The following is a 19,188-nucleotide window of genomic DNA, read 5'->3' as shown; positions in this document are numbered from 1 at the left end:
AAAACTATGTAATTTTAACTATGACAAGCCATTTTAAAAACACTTCAAAATGATGATTTCCCTGAATATAAAATATGACCATAGTAATCAGAAGTTATAAATATATTTAGATAGATTCAAAACAGAACCACCCAAGGAAGTTTTACATCTATACTAGCAGGTTCAGCAAACTATAGCCAATGGGCCAAATCCAGTTTAATAGACAGGCACAGATAAAACTGGTTTTAACACTTTATTTATTTATTTTTAAGATTTTATTTATTTTTAGACAGAGGGGATGGAAAGGGAAGGAGAAAATAGGGAGAGAAACATCACTGTGCAAGAGATACATTGACCATTTGCCTCTCCCATGCAACTGGGGACATGGCCTGCAACCCAGGCGTATGCACTGACTGGGAATCAAACTGGTAACCTTTGTTTACAGGCTGGCACTGAATCCACTAAGCCACGCCAGCCAAGGCTCGGTTTAACATTTTTAAAGGGTTACATATATTTAAAAAAAGAAAAGAAGGAGAAGAAACAGAGACCACATGTGGCCCACAAAGCCTAAAATTTACTATTTCCCCTCTACGGAAGAAGTTTGATGACTGCTGAACGACAGCAAGAATATCATGCCTTTTCCAAAATAGTTTTAAATTCCCTTTGGAAATTTCATCAAAATCACTTTCAAACAGCCCTGGCTGGTGTAGCTCAGTGGACTGAGTGCGGGCCTGCGAACCAAACAACCGTGGTTCGATTCCCAGTCAGGGCACATGCCTGGGTTGCAGGCCAGTTCCCAGCAGGGGACTCATGAGAGGCAACCATACATTGATATTTCTCTCCTTCCCTTCCCCTCTAAAGAAAAATAAATAAAATCTTTAAAAAAATCACTTTCAAACAAAATAAAAATCAGTTGTATTTCTTAATAGCTACTTCCCCCCACCCCAAACCCACTGCAGTATAAGACAGCTTAATAGCTTATTCAGCCAATTCAATCTTCAGACTTGCCTCAAAAAATAGGTGATTTCCTAAAATCAAATTCATTCCCAGGATGGGGAAAAAGACACTCTCCCTGCTAACATCCTGGAATCTAACCTATGACGTGCTGCTAAAATGTACAATAGAAAATTCAAGCTCAGAAGAACTCTCTGTGCAGATAAGAATAATTTTCAGAAATCTAACAATGACACTAATATAACAGATCACGGTTTAATAATCAGTTCCTAAATGAAGGAAGGAAAAAGGTCATCTTTATTCTGAATGAAATTTGTATTCTAATCTGACATTCTAGCCTAGAGCCTTGAAAAAGGGAGAACATTTCATTTTGACTACCAAAGACGCTAAAAAGTATTGAATAAGAATCAAATGCATCCAATTGTGAACAGCTGTGGATTTAGAACTATAAAAATAACCTAAACATGTGGAATTTTCTATAGTGAACCAATGGTTCTACGTAATGACAATTCACAAATAAAGTTCATAATCACATTTAGAATACTTAGTCTCTCCCTGTACTTTTAATCGTATGTTCTCTGGAAATTAAGTTACAATTTGAAAATTTAAAGAACAAAATATAGTTTGATTGTTTGTTTAGTAATCTTTTAACCTACTTAACTTGAAATGAAAGCAATTCAGAACCTGGCATACACAATTTTTTTATAAGAAGAGAGTATCAATAGAAAGAGGATGAAGACCATTATTACGGTGATCTGGGGAAAAACTAAAACAACATTGTCACTTACCTCTGGAACACATTTTGCCTACCCAATTATGACACAGAAGATACATTACCTCAATGTCCTGAAGACTGAATTCCTTCTGATCCGTAAAGTTTGCGGCCCCAGCACTAAGTTCCATCAGCATCTTGGCAATCTCAGGCTTTATGGCTGACGTTAGCCGACTGGCTGCTTCCATGACATGCTCCTGCACATCTTTGAGCTGCATGGCTGCCTTGGAGTAGTGAGAGTTCCTGAACACAGTGCTGAAGAGATCTGTGAGGAAAGTGCTGGCACGGCAGAAGACATTGAGGGCATCCAGGTACTTGGAGATGCCCTGCTGGATGTCGGCGATGGGAGTGGAATGAGGCATGGCATGATGGCAGCTGCCTGCAGTGGTCAGGCTGCCCAGGGGGGCAGTGGTGGCCGTAGATGCCAGGGGAGCACTCAGTGCCCGGCCCAGCTCGGGCATTGGGTACTGCTGGTGCTGCTGCACCTTCTGCTTGGACCCGCCAAGCAGGAAGCGCCTCTTGTAGTCCATTTTACTGTCCTGGGCACTGCAGCAATACATGCGGGAGAGAGAACTGTCCCAGTGATTGTGAATGGGTCAGGGTTCTGAGTTTTCTCTTCCCTAAAATTGTAGCTAGGTATAAAAATAGTGGAGTTCTGAAAATCTAAATTTTAAAAAAGGCATTTCCATGAGGCAGGTGACCACGTGATCCAATGTAGATATGAGAAGACAACAGGTTTATATAATTAATATTTTCAGTGTAGGCAAGACCTCTGACAAAAAATAAAAGTGTGTCCAAAATACTGGGTAAGAACTGTTATCATTCCACTCTCTTAATAAAAAGATATGCTTGCTGAGAAAAATCCTTTGCTCTATAATTGCTTTGCAATAATATTTTGATACTTGTATTTACAATGGCAGAAAAATAACTTAACTTTAAAAAACGTAATATAATGTATTTTCAATACACCAGAAAAGTTAGAACCCAAAACCCACAAGCTGATCAACAGCAATTTAAAAAGCAGTACAGAATTGCTTTACACTAAGTCTTTAAGAAGGAAGCTCAAACCTCTGCAGAATTTTGACAGAGCCTGCCTGCCAAATCCATTTACCTGAAAAGCTTCTTTTGAATGCAAATCTTTTCCAAATTTCCTTTAATATTTTCTGAAAACAAGTTTTGTTTTTTTAAAAATGGCATTTGTTATTATACATCTTTTCCTTTCCTTTTGTTTGCTGAGGTAGCGGTTTCCTTGTAACATTAAGAAGAGGTGCTTGCAGACTGGGTTGGCCCTCAACTGTAAAGTCCAAAGCAAGAATGAACAGATGTAATTGTAAGGCCTCTAAGTCATATCCTGTTAAGACGGAAAAACAAGATAAAATTAGGAAAGTTACAGAGCAATGAGTAATTCTGGAACATTAATTCTTAAAATGCTATTATCCACAAAGGTGGTCTATAAATACATAAGAAGTCATATTATAACCTTACAACAATAGGTACCACAGTGAGATTTGAACTATGACATGATGATTGCTAGAAAATTCCTTGGGTTGTAGTACAAAAATAATTCAACAAAAAGTTTCATTCCCATCAACCACTCCAAGTTAAAGCCAAGGCTCGTAACTGACACATGGAGCAGGGCTTGGATTCATGTTGACAAGTAAAGCATCCACAAAACTTTAAGGGGATTTAAAAAAGGGAGTGATAAGCAAAGAGTAAAAGAAATCAGGAAGGTTGTTATGAAGAAAATGTTACTTTGATGTAAGCCTCGACTGTAGGATAGGTTTTGACAAATGTAAAAGCAATGGGCGGAGCTCATCAGGTTAAAGGACCACCATAGCAAAGGCCCTAAAGCAGGATGACATATGGTCTATGCAGGATCCCCAGCTGAACCAAAGTGCAGCGTACAGAAAGACAGAGCCCGGAGAGGTGAGTGGCTGGAAGGAAGTTTGCAGACACGATTCTTCCCATCCTCACTCAGGTACCAATTTCCCCTCTGGATATTCAAATGAAAGCCTGGCAGAGTGTGCTGGCCTTATACCATGGGGTACCTTCTATAGGACCTCTGCCTCTGGATAGGTTCAAATAACAATGCCTGGTTTGTTTCTGGTTGTAGCTCCTTATACCTACAACAGTGGAGTAGTGCAGTTCTCTCATAGCTAATCAGGGCTCGTTCTTGTCTGAACTCTGTTCTCCCAAACATAACAATAGTTCAAATACATTTTACTGAGCTATACTTAGTCTATATTAAACTTCAACTTGTATGATGTCTGTATACAGTTTGGTCTACTTATTATAACTGGGGTTTTCTTTCTATTTTCCCTATTTTGTAGATAATAATAAATACAAGTCACACTCTGTCACTCATCATGGCCACAACACCATGCCTCCTTTATGGTTCTGTGATTGCATAAGGAACCTAGGGAGCTAAATATATAACAAGAGCAAGAGATGAGAAAAGTGCAATGGATACAAACACTAAAAGTGTAACTATCCTAACCCAGCTAGCATATAAATTAAATGAAACTGGCCACCAACTGCAGCTCTGTGTTCAAGAAAATCTTCACTCCTAAAATCTCATAAATTTTGCAAGAAACATCATATCAAATAGTTACTTGTAAGAAATATGTAAGAAAATAGTTATTTGTAAGAAATAAGACAACAATATCGATCCCTATCCCAGTGCTCCATTATAATCAACGCAGCTTTACAAACTGTGAAGGACAACAGAAGTGCTCTACAGGGATGCTGAAGGAGGAAGGGCGCTTACATAAAACCTGCGTGGTCTGTGCAGGAGAAACATCCTCTTGAGTTGGCCATAGTGAATCTTAAGCAGCCCCGAGGACTCCTTCTTTGTCCAATCCCATTACTCTGCCAGATATTCCCAAAAGGCCAAGAAAGAACCATACAGTTAACCTAATTTTTTCTAAAAAGCTACATAAACTTTTTTAGTTTATGTTTCCAAAATTTATTTAAATTTGTAATGCTTAAAAATATTATCACCAAGTTCATCTACAAATTCAATGCAATCTCTACCAAAATCTGAATTAAGTTTTTTACAGCAAGCTAATGTTAAACATCTTATGAAAATGCAAGAGACTCAAGATGACCAAACAAATAGTAAAAAGAATATGTGGAGGACTCATACTTCCTGACTGTAAAACCCACCATACAGTTATAGTAATCAAGATAGTGGAATACTGGCATAAGGAAAGATTTTATATATATACTTTAAAATTGAGAGTTTACAATAAACCCATATACCTATGGTTAACTGATTTCAGAAAAGGCTGCCAAAACTATTTGGCTGGGAAAGAACAGGATTTTCTTTTTTAAAAATATATTTTATTGATTATGCCATTACAGTTGTCCCAATTCCCCCCTTCATTCCCTGCAACCATGAACACCCCTCCCCCACCATTCCCCTCTTTTAGTTTATGTCCATGTGTCACAAGACCTTTAGATTTTATATTTCCCATACTATTCTTGCCCTCCCCTCATTTTCTACCTACTGTCTATGCTACTTATTCTCCCCCCTTCTCCTCCTCCCCCTATTCCCCTGTTGCTAACCCTCCATGTGATCTTCATTTCTATGGTTCTGCTCCTGATCTAGCTGTCCTCTTAGTCTGCTTTTGTTTTAGGTGTGGTTGTTCATAACTGTGAGTTTGCTGTCCTTTCACTGTTCATATTTTTTATCTTCTTTTTCTTAGATAAGTCCCTTTAACATTTCATATAATAAGGGCTTGGTGATGATGAACACCTTGAATTTGACCTTATCTGAGAAGCACTTTATCTGTCCTTCCATTCTAAATGAAAGCTTTGCTGGATAGAGCAATCTTAGATGTGGGTCTTTGGATTTCATGACTTGGAGTACTTCTTTCCAGCCACTTCTTGCCTGTAAAGTCTCTTTTGAGAAATCAGCTGACAGTCTGATGAGAAGTCCTTTGTAGGTGACTGTCCCCTTATCTCTTGCTGCTTCTAAGATTCTCTCCTTCATTTTAATCTTGGCTAATGTAATTATGATATGCCTTGGTGTGTTCCTTCTTGGGTCCAACTTCTTTGGGACTCTCTGAGCTTCCTGGATTTCCTGGAAGTCTGTTTCCTTTGCCAGACTGGGGAAGTTCTCCTTTATTATTTGGTCAAATATGTTTTCCACTTGTTGCTCTTCCTCTTCCCCTTCTGGTACCCCTATAATTCGGATGTTGGAACGTTTCAAGATGTCCTAGAAGTTCCTAAGCCTCTCTTCATTTTTTAAAATTCTTGTTTTTTCATTCTTTTCTGTTTGGTCATTTTTTCCTTCCTTCTGGTCCAATCCCTTGATTTGAGTCTCAGTTTCCTTTCCATCACTATTGGTTTCCTGTGCGCTTCCCTTCATTTCACTTAGTTTAGCCTTCATCTGTTCCTCTAATTTGTGACTAAAATCAACCAGGTCTGTGAGCATCCTGATCACCAGTGTTTTGAAGTGTGCATCTGATAGGTTGGCTATCTCTTGGTCGCTTAGAATTATTGGCTCTGGGGCTCTGAGTTGTTCTTGAGCCATAACGTTTTGGTCTCTTCATGCCTGTTAGGTATGAGGGGCAGAGCCTTAGGTATTCACCAGGGTGGGGCAACCCAGTTGCTGGGTTGTGATGTTGTATGTGTGGGCGGGGTCAGAGAGGGGCAATGGCGTCTGTTCTACTCTCTCTTGGATTTCAGTCCTCTCTGCTACTTCCTACAAGCAAGCCGGGCCCCCCTGGTGCCGGCTCCCGGGTGTGTGGGCCTGTGCACCTTCTAGGACCCTGTACGTCTCTCCAACAATCTCTCCGTGAGCCTGGGAGGTTCTCCGAACACCTTGACCCCAAAAGTTTTTCCAACTGATGCTTTTAGGCTCTAATTCCTGTCGTTGGGGCCCTACCTGAGCGGTCTGTCTCACTGTTCGCTCCTTTGCCTGGTTTATCTGCATGTGAATGTGTGACCATGGTCAGCCAGCTGCCTTGCGCTCCCACTGGGTCTGCCCGTTGCCTCCCCATGCCTGTGATCTGACAATGGCCGACTGTGCGCCTGGGTCGGTCTGGTATGGCAGCTTGTTCCTGTGCGACCCTGCTGGGCCAGCCAGACTCCGCCCCTCTTACCGGTCTGGCTAAATGGTTCGTTGTTCTCAGACTTCCGTACAATTCAATTTTCTGTGTTTTGGTTGCATTTTTGTTACTAAAACCTTGTTGTCTTTAAACTTGGTTGTGCGAGGAGCCACAGTGTTTCCACCTACGCCTCCATCTTGGCTGGAAGTCAAGAACAGTATTTTCAATAAATGATGCTGGGACAACTAGACATCCACAAGCAAAAGAATGAATATGGACCCTTATCTTACAAAAACTAACTAAAATGATAAAAGACCAAAAAATGTAAGAGTGAAACTACAAAACTCTTTAAAAAAATGTGTAAAGCTTTGTGATCTTGCATTACACAATAGTTTCATGGACATGACATCTAAAGTACAAGCAACAAAAGAAAAAAAATGACAACTGGATTTCAAAATTAAAGGTATTTGTTCAGTAAAGGTCACTATCAAGGTGAAGAGACAACCCACAATATGGACGAAAATATTTAAAAATCATCTATGTCCTAAGGGTCTAGTATCCAGAGTATATAAAGAACTCTTAAAATTCAACAATAAAATGACAAATGACCCAATTAAAAGATGGGCAAAGGATTTGAATAGACATTTCTTCAAACATATAAAACTGTCCAATAAGCAAATGAAAAAAATGCTCAGCACTCTTCTGGCCAAGATGGAGGCACAGACAGATACACTTTATCTCCTCATATAACTAAAAGAGAGCAAAAACAAATTTAAGAACAAAAATAAACAGAATTGCCATAAAAGCAAACTGTATGGAAGTCCAACAACCAAAGAGTTAGGAAACATTCATTCACACTGGTAGGAGGGGTGGAGACAGGTAGCAAGGGTGGAGAGGACAAGTGGCAGGCAGCAGCTGGAGGAGTGGGCGGTCCCACATTTGCCAGTTGGTAAACCAGGAGGAACAACTGGGAGCAAGACAGACTGCGAAACCCAGCATTCCCGCACAGGGCAATAAAGCCTCAAAACCTCTGTGTGTAAAAACCTGTGGGGGTTGCAGTGGCAGGAGAAACTCTCAGCCTGTGAGGGTTGCAGTGGTGGGAGAAACTCTCTAGGACACTGATGGGTTGGAGAGACCCACAGGGTCCTAGAACATGCACAAACCCACCCACCCCATATTTAGCACCGGAAGGGCCCAATTTGCTTGTGGGTAGTGGGCAAAGTGACTGAAAGATGGCTGAGAGCTGAGCAAGTGGCATTGTTCCCCCTCTGACCCCTCCCCTACATACAGTGCCACAAGGCAGTGATGTGGGTTGCCTAAGGCTCTGCCCCTTACAACATAACTAGTGCGCCAAGACAAATAAATATGGCCCAAATGAAAGAACAGGTCAAAACTCCAAAAATAGAACTAAGCGATGAAGAGATAGCCAACCTATCAGATGCAAAGTTCAAAACACTGGTAATCGGGATGCTCACAGAAATGGTTGAATAGGGTTGCAAAATAAAGAAAAAGTGAAGGTTATGCAAAGTGAAATAAAAAAAATATACAGAGAATCAACAGTGAAGAAAAGGAAACCAGGACTCAAAGTTTGAACCAGAAGGAAGAAATAAACATTCAACCAGAACAGAATGAAGAAACAAGAATTCAAAAAAGTAAGGAGAGGCTGAGGAACCTCCAGGACAAGTTTAAACATTCCAACATCCGAATCATAGGTGCCAGAGGAGAAAAGGAAGAGTGGAAACTGAAAACATATTTGAAAAAATAATGAAGACAAAATTCCCCAATTTGGCAAAGGAACTAGATGTGCAAGTCCAGGAACCTCAGAGAGTCCCAAAGAAGTTGGACCTAAGGAAGCACACACCAAGGCACTTTATAATTACATTACCCAAGATTAAAGATAAGGTGAGAATCTTAACAGTAGCAAGAGAAAAGGAGGCAGTTACCTACAAAAGAGTTCCCATCAGACTGTTGGCTGATTTCTCAAAAGAAACCTTACAGGCAATAAGGGGCTGGAAAGAAGTATTGAAAGTCATGAAAGGCAAGGACCTATACCCAAGATTATTCTATCCAGCAAAGCTAACACTTAGAATGGAAGGGCAGATACGGTGTTCCCAGATAAGGTCAAATTCAAGGTGTTCATCATCACCAAGCTCTTATTATAGGAAATGTTAAAGGGACTTATCTAAGAAAAAGAAGATAAAAAATACGAACAGTAAAATGACAGCAAACAACTACCAACAACTGAACCTAAAAACAAAAACAAAAATAAGCTAAACAAACAACAGGAACAGAATCACAGAAATGGAGATCACATACAGAGTTATCAGCGGGGGTGGGAGGAGAATAGAGGAAAAACGGTACAGTGAATAAGAAGCATAAATGGTAGGTACAAAATAGACAGGAGGAGGTAAAGAACAGTATAGGAAATGGAGGAGCCAAAGAACTTGTATGTACGACCCATGGGCATGAACTAAGGGGCCAGAATGCTGGTGGGAGAAGGTGTAGGATGGAGGGGAATAAAGGGAAGAAAAAAATGGGACAACTGTAATAGCATAATCAATAAAACAGATTTAAAAATAGGAGCCCTGGCTGGTGTGGCTCATTGGATTAAGCACTGGCCTGCAAACCAAGGGGTTGAGGGTTCGATTCCCAGTCAGGGCACATGCCTGGGTTGTGGGCCAGGTCCTTAATAGGGGGCACACTAGAGGGAACCACACATTGATGTTTCTCTCCCTCTCTTTCTACCTCCCTCTCTCTCTAAAAATAAATAAACAAAATATTTAAAAAACGAAAAACATTTAACACAATTAGTAATTAAGGAAATACAAATCAAAACCACAGTAAGACACCACCTGACACACTAAAATGACTACAATGAAAACAAACACAAAATGAAACAGAAGATAACTGTGGGCGAGAATGTGGAGAAACTGGAACCTTCAGGAGGTGCTGGCAGAAATGCAAAACGATACTGGCACTGTGAAAAGCAGTTTGGCAGTTCCTCAAAATGTTAAACTGAGAACAGCCATATGACCAAGCAATTCAACTCTTAAGAAGCCAGACACATAAAGCCACATATATTACATGATCCAACTGACATGAAATGGCCAGAACAGGCAAATCCACATAAACAGAAAGATTTGTGGAATGGGGAGTAACTGCTAATGGGTTTCCTTTTGCAGAGTGATGACAAGATTCTGAAGTTGGAGAGTGGTGATGGCTGCACAACTCTGAATATACTAAAACACATATGGTATGTGAGTTGTAGCTCCATAAAGCCGTCATTTAAAAAAAATTATTTCAGCCCTGGCTGGTATAGCTCAGTGGATTGAGCGCGGGCCTGCAAACCAGAGTATCGCGGTTCGATTCCCAGTCGGGGCACATGCCTGGGTTGCAGGCCAGTTCCCAGCGGGGGACACACGAGAGGCAGCCATACATTGATATTTCTCTCCCTCTCTCCTTCCCTTCCCCTCTGAAGATAAGTAAATAAAATCCTAAAAAAAAAAAAAGAGCTCTATGGCTCTCAGGCCTCTACAATCTTAAAAAAAAAATTATTTCATCTTTCATTGCCATTTTCTTTATGTAACATCTTATTTAACAGATACATAATTCCTTTTGTAACTATAAACAAGTACATAAAAATAAGTTTCCCAGGGATACCTTTAATGTCACACTTAATGTCCTTTTTATATTCCAACTAGAAATCTGGATTTAAATGATGCTATCCAGAACCTGTCCCTTAAAGACCACCTTATTTGAGCCCTTCGATTTACAGATGAGGGGGAAAAATGCCAGGATATTGTAGTTCTTGCACAGACCACACAGTGTATCAAACTTGTGTATCTTGAGTCTCAGAATTAAAAGCACATAAATGTTCTGTTCTGAACTACCCAGACTGGAGACAGATTAAGCTACACTGCAGTCACAAATCTTAAACAAGAGGCCTACCCTAATAAGATTTATTTCTTGCTCACATTAAGTTCACTGTGCATCTGGCAGCCCTTCTTCAACTTATAGGGACATCACTAGAACTTGTGTTTTCCAGAGTTATGTCAGCATGAAGAAAGGAAAATCATACCCATTCTTTACTGTTTCCCACTGTAGTGACACACATCATCTCCCTTGAAAGCCCTTTGGTCAGAATTAGTCACTTGGTGCCAATGTATCTACAAGGGAGGCTGGGAAATGTAGGGAGACTTGGGATAATGAGAAAGCATGCCAAGTTCGTCATAGCTATCCATCCAGTTCAGTTGTGTGTAGCAAAGTTCTGACCAGATGGCAAAAGCAAATCTGATTCCACCCTCAAAAGGCAGTATTACATGTGCAGTCCTCACAGTTGCTTTCCAGAGGTCAGGTGATTCTTATACAGGCTGCAGGAGTTTTTTGTTGTTGCTGTTGTTGTTATTGTTGCATTTTTTTACACAGAGTAAACAAGTGAAGGTCGGGGAAGGGAAAGGTCACAGATTCCTTTGAGACGTTGATAAAAGAATACCCCTTATTCAAAACATATTCAAAAACATCAAAGCTTCCACTCATTTTTAGCACTGGAGCCCCCGGTGAAGAAACATCTGTCCTCTACACTACCTGGGCTTCCCTTCCCCTACATTGAGTTACAAGCAATAGGTGACATGGTCCAAACTGAGCCTCACTTTCTGTATCTAGTGTTGGTCCTAATGCTCAGGCTAATGCATTAAAGGGAACCAAAGAAAAATACATCTGGGACCCTTTGCACCCACACCACTCACTACCTGCACCCATATGTTGTCAAAGTGTGGTCCTTAGACCCATGAGCATCAGAATCGAATTTTCCAGGACCAAAGGTGCACCTGCACAAGGATAAGTCTGTCCATAGGTCATATCAGTGTACAGGGGTGGTCATAATGGCCACTAAACATGTTACTAAGAATGAAAACGTTTGCCCTAGCTGGTGTGGCCCAGTGGATTGAGTGCAGGCCTGCAAACCGAAAGGTCACCGGTTCAATCCTTGGTCAGGGCACATGTCTAGGTTGTGGGCCAGGTCCCCAGCTGGGGGCATAAGAGAGGCAAACGATTTATAGAAGTATCTATTGCACACTGATCTATGTTTCTCTCCCTCTCTTCCTCCCTCCTCCTCTCTCTAAAAATAAGTAAATAAAATCTTTAAAAAAAGAATGAAAACTTTTAAAGCAAGCTTTTTGCAAGATGCCATATTAACATTAACCTTATTAAGACTAGGATGAAAGAAAGAAGCAGCCAATGAAAACCACAAATGGCTTAAGGGCTTCCTATGCTGATATTAGAATCAGAAAACCACTCTAAATAGAATGACTATCAAAGTGCAGATTCCTGGATACAATCCAAATGTAAAGAATCAATCTTTGGGGGTAGGAGCAGAGAATATGCATTTTTTCAAAAGCTTCCCAAGTGATTCTGATGCATGCTATAATTTGAGAACCAAAATGCTCAGCTGAAAATTTGCTGAAAGTGAAAAGGATTGAGGGCACCTAAGCATGGACACCTAAAGACACTGACTATATGAACACCACTTAATGCGACTGAGGTATTTCACCAATATTCCTGTTCATTCAAGAATCCAGAAGGGAACATGCTACCCCCATGTGATAAATGGCTATTTACGAGAACCAAGGGGCTCACCGGACAATTCAATGAAAATTTCCATTTGTATCATAATTGCTTCTAACACAACCATTAAGATACCATAGTGAAGCCTGGGGTTCTCTTTCAGGCAGAGAAAACAAACTCCTTAAGATGAAAATTGGTTTTAATTTATTTTTAACATATCTGGCGTTCCTATGCTGATCTTTGGTCTAATCGCAACTAGATAGTGTTGAGTCCTGATGGGTTTGGCCCAGCAGGTTGGGCATCACCCCTGCAAAGTGAAAGATCACCTGATAGATTTCCAGTCAGGGCACATGCCTGGGTTGCTGGCCAGGTCCTGGTTGGGGATATGCAAGAGGCAACCAGTCAATGTTTCTCTCCCTCTCTTTCTCCCTCCCTTCCCCAGTCTCACTGAAAATAAATAAAATCTAGGAAGGAAAGGAAGGGAAGGAAAGGAAAGAAAGGAAGGAAAGGAAGGAAAGGAAGAAAGAAAGAAAGAAAGAAAGAAAGAAACTGAATTTAAGGAAATGTTATGGAACTATCAATAAAACACCATTCAAGTTCTTTCATTTTCAAATCAGATTTTGCCAAGAAACTATATGCAGAGAAGGAGGTGACCTCCACCTAAGGAGTCTTCACAGAGGTGAACATAATATTCCCTGGCAAGATAGCGTTGAAAACTGAGGTTCATCATATTATTTGCTCTACTGTTGAATTTGACCGAACATTTCTTTTTTAAAAATATTTGATTTATTTATTTTTAGAGACAGGGGAAGGGAAGGAGAAAGAGTGGGAAACACCAATGTGTGGCTACCCCCCATGTGTACCCCACCGGGGACCCGGCCTGCAACCCAGGCATGTGCCCTGACTGGGAATCGAACCGGCCCATGCTCACAGGCCCATGCTCAATCCACTGAGCTGCACCAGCCAGGGCGATCAAACATTTCTGTAATAAAAAGTTTAAAAGGCACACAAGTATGCATCCCATCACCTAGATATTTCACTTTTTTTAAAGTAAAATTATTCTCAATGCTTGTCTTAACTCTATTTTGCCTGAAGGGCTAAAAATGTTCTTAAATTTTACTGCTGCCTAAGATTCTCAAACATAGAGCAGAAAATGACACTTTAGTAGATGCTGTATCTTTTCAAGACCACAATAATTTGCAAAAGTTCTCAGTACATTAAAACTGAATTCAGACCTGGTCACATCACTTAAAACACTCCTTTCTGCCCTGGCTGGTGTAGCTCAGTGGATTGAGCGGGGGCCTGTGAACCACACGATCGCAGTTCGATTCCCAGTCAGGGCATATGCCTGGTTTGCAGGCCAGTTCCCAGCGGGGGACTCACGAGAGGCAACCATATATCGATGTTTCTCTCCTTCTCTCCTTCCCTTCCCCTCTAAAGATAAATAAATAAAATCTTAAAAAATAAAAATAAAAATAATAAATAAAACACTCCTTTCTACAATGAATGTTATCAGCAATTTCTATTTTAAACAATAAGAAAGAACATGTTTGAAATTACATAGAGTTTCAGAGAGCTTCTTATACTCATAACTGATAATATATAGAGTTGTCATCCTGAGAAAATCTGAAGAGCTTCCCTTCAGAGAGCAGAGTGGACAAAGGTGGCCTCTGAGGAGACTAACTGGGTGAAATCCTGGCTCTGCCACTTACCAGCTATGTGACCTTGGGCAAGTTCTTTAACCTCTCTGTGCCTCAGTTTCATCATCTGCAAAATAGATATAGTAACAGTAACTACTGTTATTGAGTTAAAGAAATTCATACATATAAAGCACTTAGAATCATGTCTGGTACATATGAAGCACCATGTTTGATCTTATTATCATTCCCATACAATAAAGGCCTATTACCTCTGCTTTTCTGGAAAAAAGTTACTGACAAACAAGAAAGGTCTTGTAAAGTCACCTAATCCCTGAAGAGAGTAAAAATCTATGTATCCTAGGGAGGGGAGCATCATGTTTCAGTGAAGTGATAGCTATAATTTGTGATTATAGAGAACAAATTTTAAATCCATTTCACTTATTAATCCAACAGACAAAATGGAGTGAAAAGAAGTCCTCTTGACAGCAATGATATAGCACAAAGTAGTTTAATTTAAGATGACAAGCTAAATAAAAAAGCATATGTACTTACCTCCCTATCCTCCCCAAACCCCAGTGACGTAACAGTAAAGACATTCACAAAGGGAATCATAGTGTAACAGTAATGATAAGGGCTAAGGGATACAGTCTATTTTAATGCTGGTCACTTTCCAGAAGATGGAGAAGAAGCAGTTAACTGTGTGACAAGACAGACCAGAGAAGAGCTAGACACTTCCCAGAACATGCAAAGTCAAAAGTGGGCAGAAAGGCAGAGCCCTTTTTCCTGGAGGAGCTGGATAAAAGCCCAGCTTTGAGTAAACCATGTAAATATTGTACATAACTTTTAAAAAGTAAATTAAAAAGAAAATAATCCTTAAAAATAAACAAATAAATCCAAACTATTTATCAAGTAGGTGGCATAACGACACAAAGATTTATTTCCACCATATTTTTTTATTTTCAGTGGATTGAGTGTGGGCCTGCGAACCAAAGGATAGAGATTTGATTCCCAGTCAGGGCACATGCTTGGGTTGCAGGCCAGTTCCCAGCAGGGGATGCATGAGAGGCAACCATACATCGATATTACTCTCTTCTCCTTCCCTTCCCCTCTAAAAGATAAATAAATAAATAAATAACTTCTGACTAAGATGGAGACGTAGGAGGAAACACTGTGCCTCCTCACACAACCAAGTTTAAAGACAACAAAGTTTTAGTAACAAAAATGCAACCAAAACACATAAAATTAAACTGTACGGAAGTCCAACAACAACCAACCGGTCAGCCAGACAGGTAAGAGGGGTGGAGCTAGTGGCTGGCGGCCCAGGTGTGCCCAGGCAGCGGTTGGCAGATCCCAGGCATGGGGTTGCAATGGGCAGACCCAGTGAGGGCACAAGGCGGCTGGCTGACCTCAGTCACACATTTGCGCGAAGATAAACCAGGCAAAGGAGCAAGCAGTGAGACAAACCGTGCAGGCCCCAGCAACTTGTGGGAAGCAGCAGAGGGGATCTCCATTGCCCCTCTTTAACCCCACCCCCACATAAAGCATCACAACCCATTGACCTGGGTTGCCCCGCCCTGGTGAACACCTAAGGCTCCACCCCTCATACATAACAGGTGCAAACAGACCAAAATGTTATAGCTCAAGAACAACTCAAAGCCCCAGAGCCAGTAATTCTAAGCAACCAAGCGATAGCCAACCTTTCGATGCACAGTTCAAAACACTGGTTGGTGATCAGGATGCTCACAGAAATGGTTGATTTTAGCTACAAATTACAGGAACATATGAAGGCTAACCTGATTGAAATGAAGGGAAATGCACAGGAAACCAATAGTAATGGAAAGGAAACTGGGACTCAAATCAAGGGAGTGGACCAGAAGGAAGGAGAAAATGACCAAACAGAAAAGAATGAAGAAACAAGAATTCAAAACAATGAGGACAGGCTTAGGAACTTCCAGGACATCTTGAAATGTTCCAACATCCAAATTATAGGGGTACCAGAAGGGGAAGAGGAAGAGCAACAAGTGGAAAAATTATCTGAACAAATAATGAAGGAGAACTTCCCCAATCTGGCAAAGGAAATAGACTTCCAAGAAGCCCAGGAAGCTCAGAGTCCCAAAGAAGTTGGGCCCAAGGAGGAACACACCAAGGCACATCATAATTACATTAGCCAAGATTAACATGAAGGGGAGAAACCTAGAAACAGCAAGAGATAAGGGGACAGTCATGTACAAAGAAGTTCCCATCAGACTGTCAGCTGATTTCTCAAAAGAGACTTTACAGGCAAGAAGGGGCTGGAAAGAAGTATTCCAAGTCATGGAAGGCAAGGACCTACATCCAAGATTGCTCTATCCAATAAAGCTTTCATTTAGAATGGAAGGGCAGATAAAGTGCTTCTCAGATAAGGTCAAATTCAAGGAGTTCATCATCACCAAGCCCTCATTATATGAAATGTGAAAGGGAGTTATCTAAGAAAAAGAAGATAAAAAATATGAACAGTGAAAAGACAGCAAATTCACAGTTATGAACAACCACACCTAAAACAAAAGCAAACAAATCAAACAACTAGAACAAGAACATAACCATAGAAATGAAGATCACATGGAAGGTTAGCAACAGGGGAGTGGGAGGAACAGAGAGGGCAAAAAGGTTTAGAGAATAAGTAGCATAGATGGTAGGTAGAAAATAGACAGCGGGGAGGGCAAGAATATTATGGGAAATACAGAATCTAAAGAACTTGTGACACATGGACATAAACTAAAGGGGGGGAATGATGAGGGAGGGGTGTGGAGGGGAATGAAGCAGGGGGAATAGGATAACTGTAATGGCATAATCAATAAAATATATTTTAAAAAGATTTTATTTATTTATCTTTAGAAGGGAAGGGAAGGAGAGAGGGAGAGGAATATCAATGTATGGTTGCTTCTCATGTATCCCCTGCTGGGAACTGGCCTGCAACCCAGGCATGTGCCCTGACTGGGAATCGAACCGCAATCCTTTGATTCACAGGCCTGTGCTCAATCCACTGAGCTATGCCAGCCAGAAATAAATAAAATCTTAAAAAAAAAAAAGCAGGTTTATTTCAAGTAAAAACACTGTTTTGTCTGTACCTCTCTGATGTTACTGTCAACAAAGGAGAAGAGACGTGAATACAGAAATCAAAGTAATAAAAATCCTCTGAGTGAGCAGGTACAGAAGTCAGGAGTGGAAAATAGGTTCATCTACCTCTCCTCCATACTTCTTACTCTGGTCAATGAATCACCAAACTCCTATTAAGGCAAGAGGACTGAACCTTTTGTCAATTACCTATCTCAGTTCTTCACTGACACAGATCACTAGATAGTGAAAGAAAACCAAGAGGACAAAAAGGACAATTAAGATGAAAAGCAGATCATTATTTATTTTGTTAGCTTAGCATCTACATATATTTCAAAGTATTGACTGAAGGTAATTATAGAGGATATTTATTGAATCAGTGATTGCATTTTGAAATCACTGTAATTATATTTTTGGAAATGCTCAATATATATTATAAAAGATAAACATTTTTAAATTAAAAAAAGCAGGTCAGACCCCAGAAGAAATACCTTTTTGGTCCCAGAAAAACTCTTGAAAAGAAATTCTGGTATCTGCAGAGAGATCTGAGAAGCAAGCAAAATCATAAAGGAAGTAAATCATAAAGTAAGCAGAAATCAGGAAAGACTTCTTGGAAATAAGAAATATGATTGCCAAGATGAAAAACAAGGAAAGAAATGAAATAGGAGTAGAGTAGGGCATAGGGAGTATACACACACACATTTTCTTATATATTTTTAAAATTAAGCAATGGAAGAACAAACCAAAAACCAACAAAAACGTTTACCTATGAGTTATAGAAAGGAACAAAAGCAGGAAAGACATACTTCTCTCTGTCTACCCTGCTTTATAGTTATATCTTTAGAACCATATAAATATTGTATAACTTTAAAAAAGTAAATAAAAATAAAACAATCCTTAAAAATAAAGAAGAGACAAATGAACCCAAACTATTTATCAAGTAGGTGGCATAACCTCACAGAGAAGGTTTATTTCAAGTTAAAACACTGTTTCATCTGTACCTCTCTGGTGTTACTGTCAACAAAGGACAAGAGACATGAATATAAAATTCAAAGTAATAAAAATCCTTTAGCCCTGGCTGGCGTAGCTCAGTGGATTGAGCGTGGGCCTGCGAACCACAGGATTGCAGCTCAGTTCCCAGTCGGGGCACATGTCTGGGTTGCGGGCCAGTTCCCGGTGGGGGACTCACGAGAGCAACCATATGTTGATATTTCTCTCCTTCTCTCCTTCCCTTCCCTCTAAAGGTAAATAAATAAAATCTTTAAAAAAATCTTTCAATCCTGTATTTGAATTTGATATATCAGTCTGAAATCATGATTTATTGTTTTCTTTCTGAAAAATGAATACTGACTTTACAGAAAAGACCTAGAATTCACATCCCAATTGCAACAAATTCTCCTAATACAATTTCCCACCAAAAAGAATCAGAGCTCCTTACAGAAATGGCTGACTCTAGATCTGGAGTCAGAAATGACAAGATAAACGCAGGATTTCTTTCTTTCTTTCTTTTTTTTTTGGCAATCCTCACCCGAGGATATGTTTATTGATTTGAGAGAGAGAGAAACAAACACTGATGTGATAAAGAAACATCAATTAGATGCCCCTTGTTCGCACCCCAATTGGGGATCGAACCTGAAACCTAGGTATGTGCCCTGACTAGAAATCAAACCCACAACCTTTTGGTGTACAGGACAATACTCCAACCAACTGAGCCATCTGGTCAGAGCAGTCCAGGAATTTTTATCACACCAGAAGCAGAGAATCCATCTACTACTACCTGGCTCATGTCAAAAGGACCCAGGGTCAACCTAAAAGAAAAGCTCTATTAATGGCCAATAATGGGACAATTTAAACATCAACAATAATAACTCTTCTGGAGAAAAATTAATTAAACATATAAAAATTAATGAGTTTGGACTTGGCAATTTCTTGAATAAGACATCCAAAGCACAGGCAACAGAAAACAGGCCGATTAGACTTTATCAAAATTAAAATTTTTGTACATCAAAGGACTTATTAATAGACCGAAAAAGCAGCCCATAAAATGGAAAAAATATCTTTAAATCATATATCTGAAAAGGAATCAATGCCTAGACTATATAAAGAACTACTACAACTCATGATCACAGCCCAC

General features: G+C 40.0%; 1 protein-coding gene across 3 annotated transcripts in view; it reads right to left on the bottom strand.

Moving 5' to 3' along the window:
* Positions 1–19,188, bottom strand: part of GARRE1 (granule associated Rac and RHOG effector 1) — an 87,065-nt gene that overhangs the window by 47,432 nt on the left and 20,445 nt on the right. For 2 of the 3 annotated variants that reach the window (XM_037030824.1, XM_037030826.1), the window contains exon 2: positions 1,771–3,056. In XM_037030824.1, coding sequence (XP_036886719.1) covers positions 1,771–2,265 — 495 coding nt within the window. In that variant the 5' untranslated portion in view covers positions 2,266–3,056. Of the gene's footprint in view, positions 1–1,770; positions 3,057–14,033; positions 14,086–19,188 lie in introns of those variants that run through there. The other variant, XM_037030825.1, reaches the window with a different exon arrangement.

This window comes from Sturnira hondurensis, unplaced genomic scaffold, assembly GCF_014824575.4.
Source record: "Sturnira hondurensis isolate 20B ecotype Veracruz unplaced genomic scaffold, ASM1482457v3 Scaffold0020884, whole genome shotgun sequence".
Lineage (NCBI taxonomy): Eukaryota > Metazoa > Chordata > Mammalia > Chiroptera > Phyllostomidae > Sturnira > Sturnira hondurensis.
This window is presented reverse-complemented; position numbering and strand designations above follow the sequence as displayed.